The following is an 8,325-nucleotide window of genomic DNA, read 5'->3' on the forward strand; positions in this document are numbered from 1 at the left end:
ACACCGGGGGCTCTTCCCCTCCCTGCTGGGGACCCACTGCTGCCTCCCCACCAGACCCTGATCTCTGCCAGGGCATTTGACTCCCAGCTGACAGCTCAGAGCAAACACCAGCTCTGCACAGAGCCTACGTGCAGCGTGTGGACACCCTCCCTGCTCGAGGTGCTCTGCTCTGCTGAGCCTCTGAGGGCAGTTCCCAGGCTGGGGATGAGCCAGGGAGGAGCTTTGCTCCAAGATGCCACCACAAACATCTGGCAAGAAACAAAAGACATCTCAGAGGCATCTGGGCTCCTGTAAAGCAGCGTTTGGATGGAAGGTGCTGCCTTTTCAGCCTGCCTGGGTGGATACGTGCCCTGTGGTTTTCCCGGAGCTGGCTCACTCAGTGAGGTCAGTGGCAGAGCTGAGTTTTCACAGAACAGCAGCACCGAGTGGCTGCTCAGGCCTGGTTTCACCAGTTCAACTCAAAGCTGTGTTTGCCACGCAGGCTTGGTTCTGCAATGGCACCGGAACGTTCAATGTGCCCTGCACAGACTTTGGGGGGAATCAGGCTTGAGGCAGAAGAGCATCTGTCACTTCTGGTTGTCTCTTACTGCCATGGAGCAGAGGACAGCATGGAGCATCTCTTGTTTGCTGGAGAATCTCTTACAGCTGTGGTTCTTCTCCAGCAATCCAGGACCTAAACATCATGCTTAAATCCTGGCTGCTCTGGAGGTTTTCCAGATCATTTCAGACCACATGATAAATGACTTCTCCAGGATTATGGCAGGCAGCCATTGGTGCTCCTGGGAATTCCCAGGATCCCCATTACCCTAGGAATGCGTCATGGGGAAGAAATGGCCTTCACTGCTTAAAATACCCCAACCCACCCCTGGAATTTCACCCTGAGAACAATGAGTTGTAGGAGTAGTGAGGAGAGGTCTGGAGAGTTTCCAGTAGGAAAAATTGGCTGGTTTTCAGCTCTTTGATGGGTGTCAAGTGCTACCTTCTCGCAGGCTTTGTGTTTCTGCCACATCAGGGTCTGTAAGAAGAGCAGGGAAGAAACTTTATGGCTCTTGTGTGGTTTGGTTCATTTAGGTGGGAAGATTGACTGTGCTGAGGGCCTGGCTGTGTTTGAGGGGGCAGATGTTCACAAGAGGGGACACACTGACCACACAGGGCAGTTTGGACGCAAAAATCCTCCTCCACCTTGAGTGTGATGCTAAGAGATCCAAAATAAATGGAGTGGATGTGAATTACCAACACTTCACTAAAACAACAGATGGTTCTGAAGCTCCAGCACCTCAGCCCTCAGGGACATTGGTGGTGGCTGCTTTTAAACATCATTGGTCTTGTTCAGATATCCAAACACAAAATGTGCTACTCAGGGACAAGACAGAGATTTGCAGGAATCCTGAGCCTTTGAACTGGTGTTGAGAGCACACATATCATTAGAATGAGTATTTTCCTCTGTAGATTTGCATTGTGGCCAGATCTCAAATGCTTGTGTTATCTGTGTTAGAAACACAAGACAGCATTGTAGGTGTTTCCCCTGTTTGCAGAACACAGTTGGTGTTGGTCATGTCTGCCTGAGCACCATGTTCTTTCCACAGGCTTCTTTCATGTCAGCCATCCAGAAAAAACTGCTCCAGAGCTCACCTGACACACCAAACCCTGCAGGTCACTTCCCTTCTTTACCACGGGCTTTTCTTCCCACTTTGGACCTGTGTTTCTTCATGCCTGGTGCATGGCTGGGAGCAATCCCTTGCAGAGATCCATCACAGACAGGGAAGATGACTGGATCACAGGGAGCAATCCCACTGCAGAGCTCCATCCCAGCCAGGGAGGATGGCTGGATCACAGGAAGCAATCCCATTCCACAGCTCCATCCCAGCCCAGGGAGGATGGCTGGATCACGGCGATGAAGCCGTCAGCCTCTCATGCAGAGATCCATCCCAGCCAGGGAGGACACCTGGATCACAGGGAGCAATCCCATTCCACAGCTCCATCCCAGCCCAGGGAGGATGGCTGGATCACGGTGATGAAGCCGTCAGCCTCTCCAGGAGCGGAGGTTGGGAAGTGTGGGAGATAGACAGTTCAGCCTTGGCACTTTTCTTGAAAGTTGTTTCTTCTATTTCAGAGCTCATGTGCCTGAAACCTGTCTGGGTTTTCCCTGACTGTATCAGTTGGTCTAATAAAAGATACTGCCTCTCCTTACAAGCCTGCTGTGCACTCCTGAGCTCAGGTCCTTTATCCTTCCCTTCATGCTGCTGACAATGACTGAGGCTCCCTGGCCACACAATACCTGGGGAGTCAATGCCATGTCAAGCCCCCAGGTTTACACCCATGGCCACAGTGAATACACTTATTTACTGGAGAGAATCATCAGCTCTGCCTCCTGCTGCTGCTGCTGCTGCCGGGAAAGCAAAATCCAGGGGGGTCTGCAGGGACCCTTCCCTGGGCAGTGGGCTGATGCACCCGTGGGGGTCTGCAGCATGGGAGGGGAATGCCAGTGCGTTTCCACCAGGCATTTCACACCCTGGGAAGGATGAACTCAGCCCTTCAGCCACTCAGTGTTTAACTGCTGAAGTTGCTGAGGGAAGGCCTTAGGAGATGGCACAGAGGTGGCACTGCCTCAGGAGTCTCCAGCAGGATGGCACCCAGAGACTCTTTGTGGATTCCGTGGAGTCCAAGCTGCTGCCTAATTCCGTGGGGGTGGTTTTGGTGCTCTGTGTCCTCACAATGTCACCCCAGGAGGCTGCTGGCCTGGCTGCAATCTCACTGCTCAATGCAGCACTTCCACACAGCCACACACAGAGAACTGGAGGTGTCAGAGAGACAGAGGGAAGAAGATTTTCACAGTAAGGGTGGTGAGGCCCTGGCACAGGTTGCCAGAAAGGTTCTGGACACCCCATTCCTGGAAACATTCAAGTTGGATGGGTCTCTGAGCAACCTGCTCTAGTGGAAGTTGTCCTGGCTCATTGCAAAGTGCTTGGAGTTGATGATTTTTAAAGGTCCCTCCCAGCCCAAACCATTCTATGATTCTGTAATTGCACAACTATGCTGAATTTGGTGCTCTGGGAAGGCTGGTATAGTTTAAGGCATATTTTTTCTGTCAGACATTGCACTGGCTCACTGATCAGGACCTTTACCCCAGTGAAGAGTGACGGACCTGCCCACAGGGGCAGCAGGGCACCGGTGTCACAGCACTGGTGGCTCCCCAGGGTGACGGGCCACACCTCAGGATTGTCACCTGCAGGGAGCCCGAGCCAGGAGGGAAATCACTGCAAATATCCATCACCTTCCTGGTTAACAGCGAGCCACAAATATAAACGGTGCTGCAAAAGGGCAGTGAACAGATCACCTGTGAGGAATGAGAGCTAAACACACAGAGCACTGTGCTAAAGGAAGGGGTGGGGTGGGAATCACACACGGATAAAATGTGCAGAACAAAAATTAAGTTTGGAAAGGGCTGTAAACTTCTGCCTCAGGTCCTAATCCAGGGGGAATCTTTAGTTTTGAAGCAAGTTATCCTCCAGCTCTCTCCCATGGAAGGATGTGCCTTCCCAGGGAGCATCTCTTGTTGGCCAGCGTGAGCAAGCAGCTCGTGGGATGATCCAATCTGCCACATCCATCACTGCTCCCCTCTTCTGTCAGGGATGCACAGGGCAGTGACCTGCTCCATTAAATCTCCCCATGCAGGAGGCTGGATCCCTGTAACTGTTTATAGCTGGAGTTGAATAAAAGCCTTTTTCAGAGTTGGGGGGATGAAACTGAGCAAGAAACACTGTAAAAAATGCAGAAAGAATAACCTGTAAGTATCCAGTCTGTTCTGCACAGTATCTGTGAACACATCAGTGCTGCTGCCCGAATGAGCTGCTCTGTGCATATATTTTCCATATATCTCTCCCAGAAAATATTATTTGATGGCATGTGATTAAAAGGGTCTTTTTTAATATGTGGCACACGCATAACAAAATGTATGTGTGTACTTGCATGTAAAATAACCAGATATGAGGGAAAAGCAGGAATAAAATCATCGCTGGCAATGCCTGGTGGGATTCTGTGCACTGAGCTAATTCTGGGTATTTGGAAAAAGCATTCCTGGTGATGGGAATCTCACCAGGTCCCAGAGAACAGCAAACAGGACCTGCGTGCTCAGTGCCTCTGAAAAGCCCCAGAAACCTGGAAGTCTTTCCAAAACGTGCTTCCTTCAATTAAAAATCAATTAAAAATCCCCTCCCTTTCCCAGTGCCCGAAGCATAAAAATAATAAAGTTATTTAAAGATCCATTATATCCTAAATAAAGTTTGGATCGGGGGTATTTTCAAATTCTAGGCACTCTTCACCTCTCACTTTTGGCAGTTGCAAGCCCGACTGTGATTCCCGCGAGGAGGAGGAGGAGGCTGAAGGCAGAAATACAGCTCTATTTATGCTGATATTGGATCTCGGGCTACATGATCTCATCTAATTTAAAGTTCCCCCAAATGAACTATCTCCAAGAATATAATTTTAATGTTTCCCTATCAGGCCATTCTTATCTCTCTGCATTACCATGATATCATTCAGGAATAATAATCACGCCATTAGTTTTGGTGTCTAAACAAGCTGGTTAGGAGAAATGGATTTCAGTCACCGCCCTGCAAATTGCTGCCATCCCCAAGAAAAAAACCCAAAACCCCAAAAAGGGCACAAAGTTTATAAAATCCAACCCCGGGGGCTGTACAAGTGCAATAGACACCCTTCCAGGACAAAGGATTTAGGGGGGAAATGGAAGTATTTAAGTATTTAAGGATGGAAGCGTTGGAATCTTGAAGGAAATCTTTCTTTTCCTATTTTTTTTTTTTTTTAAGCGAGGGCATTTATGGGATGTAAATGAACAAACCGGAGCCCGAAATGCCCCGAGCTGATGGAGCGTGTGTGCTGCAGCACGGCGAGGCAGCAGCCAATGAAAGCCGGGCTGCCGATTTTTTATCATTAATATTGCGAAGCAGCATTAACTGATTGGAAAGACTTTTCGGGAGCAGGCAGAGCCTGCGAGCCATCGCTCCCTCCCGAACGATTTGCTACCCGGATTTTTGACAACGGCGCCCGGCTCCTCTCGTTTAATCTTGCCGAGGGATGACGAGTGATTACAATTTCTGCCCCTCCTTCGAAGAATTTGAAAAGAAACAATAAAAACGAAGGGAGTTTTGTATTTTTACCGTCGGAGGGAAAGGCACACGCTGCTGAGGAGAGGGGCAGCGGCTCCAGGCGGCTTCCACCGCGGATGTTGAGCGCGGCAGCTCCGCGGGGCAACGCGCCGGCAGCTGGGGCTGCCGATAGCTCTGTTTCCACGGAAAAAGTGGGGTAAAAAAGAAGTTTCCACGCGTGCCACCCTACCGCGGCCAGGGCCAAGCCCGCGGGTGCCTGTCGGGGCGAGCAGCGCTTGCTCGGGCAGCCCAGCCCCTGCCCGTGTCACCGGCACCACGCGTGGCACGGAGGTCCCCGAGGACGGGTCACGTCTTGGGCGACCCTGGGGGGACAGCGGCAGGAAGGGGCAGCCCGCACCCACCTTTTATTGTTTGCGGGTCCCATATGAACATCAGCGGCTGCTGGGGGTGGGGAGGAGCTCGGGGGATCCCACCCTGGGACGGGGGCAAATTTCCCTGAGGAAGAAGCGGAGCCTCAGCGGGAGGATCCCGCCCGGGGCGGTCCCGCTCTGGCCAAGGGGGTGCGGGCTGGGAAATTTGCGGCGCATTTCAGGGCGAAACGAAAAAAGCCTCTGGGACGGAGCCGGGGGCAGCAAAGCCAAAGCTTCGGGCGCTGCCGGCCCCGTCCAGGTGAGCGGACTCCACATCCTTGGCCCCTTTCTTCTTCCTCCTCCTCATCTTCCTTCTCCTCCTCCCCGGCTCCGCACGCACAGGGCTCTGCCGGGAAATGAAAGTCATTCATTACGAAGAAGGAGGAAATAAGGGCGAAGGTGGTTTATTCTATTATTATTATTAATAATATTATTTGGACGGGGTGGGCGAGCCGAGAACCCCCCGGGAGCGGCGGCCCGGCACGGAGCGGCCCGCGGCGGCGGCTGCCCTCGGACAGGAGGCGAAGTTTGGGGCGGAGAGGAGCGGGGGGACCCCGGAGGGGCCGGGCCGGGCTCCCCCCGCCCGTCCCGGGAGCCCCCCCCGACATCTCGTTTTTCTCCCCGGTCGCTGTCGGACGCGGGCTGGCGGGGGGCAGGGGGCGGCCTGGGGGGGCCTTTTCGGAGCAGGTTTGTTAACCAAAGCAGGTGCTAAAAACCAATAAGCCCGGAACAAACGCGGTCCCCCCCGGGAGCCGGGACAATTGTTTCCATTTAATAAATATTTTCCCCACGGGCGTTTCGCGGGAGGCAGGCAATTATTCAAAGCAAGCCGGGACGCGGGCCGGCTCCCGGGGTTAAGCGGGGCTGCGGAGCGGGGAAGGCGGGGGCTGGGGGAGCGAGAGAGCGGCCGGGAGCGCGGGGAAGGCGGGGGCAGCGGGGCAAGCGGACAGCGGTGGGCGCACGGCGGAGCGCAGCGCTCGCAGCCCCGACGGCGGCGGCGGCGGCGGAGCCTGGAGGGCGCCGGGACCGGCCCCGCTCCGCGCACCCCAGGGATGGAGGAGGATGAGGAAGATGGGGACGACCCCCTTCTCCTTCCCCCTTCCTCCACAGCTGCTATTAGCGCAGCAACTCACAAAAGCCTTCCTTTTAATCCGCGCGTTTGAGGCGGGGTGTGTGTGGGGGGGTTCCTCCTGTCCCCTCCTTCCTTCCTCCTCCTCCCTCCTCTGTCCCCTCCCCTCCTCTTCCTCTCGCCCTTCCTCTCTCCCTCTCTTTTTAAGCGGGCCCCCTCCGCGCTGATTGGGCGCCCGGCCGCACTGTGACCGCCCTGCCGCTATGTCAGCCTGCCCGCCGCAGCCCCGCGCCTTTGAACTGCCCCGCACCGCCCCGCGTCCCCACCGCCGGCCCGGTGCTGCGCCCGGCGGCTCCCCGCCCGCCTAGTGCCCGCCGGGCCCCGCGGGCCTCCGCTCCGCGCCGCTCCGCGCTGCTCCGCGCCCCGCCCCGGCACGGCTCCCGCCGGGGACGGCCTTGGCGGAGGACCTGTGATGATCAGCTGAGCCCGCTCCTGCCGCTCCTCCGGCTCCTCCGGCCTTCACCCGCCGTTCCTCCTCCTCCTCCTCCTCCTCGTCGTCCTGCCGCCGCCGTCCGGCGCCCCCAGCCGCCGCGCCGCGCCCCGCAGAGCCGCCCGCCCGCCCGCCCGGCCGAAGCATGTCCAAGCCCAGCGACCACATCAAACGCCCCATGAACGCCTTCATGGTGTGGTCCCGCGGCCAACGGCGCAAGATGGCCCAGGAGAACCCCAAAATGCACAACTCGGAGATTAGCAAGCGGCTGGGCGCGGAGTGGAAGTTGCTCTCCGAGGCGGAGAAGCGCCCGTACATCGACGAGGCCAAGCGGCTGCGGGCGCAGCACATGAAGGAGCATCCCGACTACAAGTACCGGCCCCGGCGCAAGCCCAAGAACCTGCTGAAAAAGGACAGGTATGTCTTCCCTTTGCCTTACCTCGGGGAAACAGATCCCTTAAAGGCCGCCGGGCTTCCCGTGGGGGCCACTGACTCGCTGCTGAGCTCCCCGGAGAAGGCCAGGGCTTTCCTGCCTCCCACCTCAGCACCTTACTCCTTACTTGACCCCAGCCAGTTCAGCTCCAGCGCCATTCAGAAGATGACTGAGGTTCCTCACACCTTAGCCACCAGCACCCTGCCCTACGCCTCCACCTTGGGATACCAGAACGGGGCGTTCGGCAGCTTGAGCTGCCCCAGCCAACACACCCACACTCACCCCTCGCCAACTAACCCGGGCTATGTCGTGCCATGTAACTGTACCGCTTGGTCGGCTTCCAGTTTGCAACCTCCAGTTGCCTACATATTATTCCCAGGCATGACCAAGACTGGGATAGACCCCTATTCTTCAGCACACGCGACTGCCATGTAACACCCACCCACCCACACCCCCACAGGCGTGTGTGTGTGTGTGTGCGTGCGTGTGCCCCCCACCCCGGCCGGCAGCTGGAACTGGGATTCCTCCGTGTGTGCATGTACATAAAAGCTGCAGGAGCAAAAAAGGCCGCCCGAACCAGGACTCTGCCGCCCGCCGCCGGGCCGGGACAGACGCGGACGCTGCCTCGGAGATGCTCTCGCCTAAAGCTCGCCACGAGAGCTGGCCCCAGGCTCGGGGGGGATCTGCAATCGCGGGGGCAGATAGGAGCCCGGCACTTGTAAGAGTTGTAAATGTGTTTAAAAACAGAACAGAGAAGCGAACCTTGAACTGCCCTTTTGGGACAAAGCGGGGAGAAA

The 8,325-nt window shown here is 56.0% G+C and overlaps 1 protein-coding gene across 1 annotated transcript; it reads left to right on the forward strand.

Moving 5' to 3' along the window:
• The first annotated feature begins 7,128 nt into the window (after positions 1-7,128).
• Positions 7,129-8,035, forward strand: SOX14 (SRY-box transcription factor 14). The gene has a single exon (XM_041416363.1). The coding sequence runs from the start codon at positions 7,241-7,243 to the stop codon at positions 7,961-7,963; it is 723 nt and encodes a 240-aa protein (XP_041272297.1). The 5' UTR covers positions 7,129-7,240; the 3' UTR covers positions 7,964-8,035.
• The last annotated feature ends 290 nt before the right edge of the window (positions 8,036-8,325 follow it).

Source organism: Onychostruthus taczanowskii, unplaced genomic scaffold (genome assembly GCF_017590055.1).
Source record: "Onychostruthus taczanowskii isolate IOZ18803 unplaced genomic scaffold, ASM1759005v1 scaffold51, whole genome shotgun sequence".
NCBI classification, from domain to species: Eukaryota; Metazoa; Chordata; class Aves; order Passeriformes; family Passeridae; genus Onychostruthus; species Onychostruthus taczanowskii.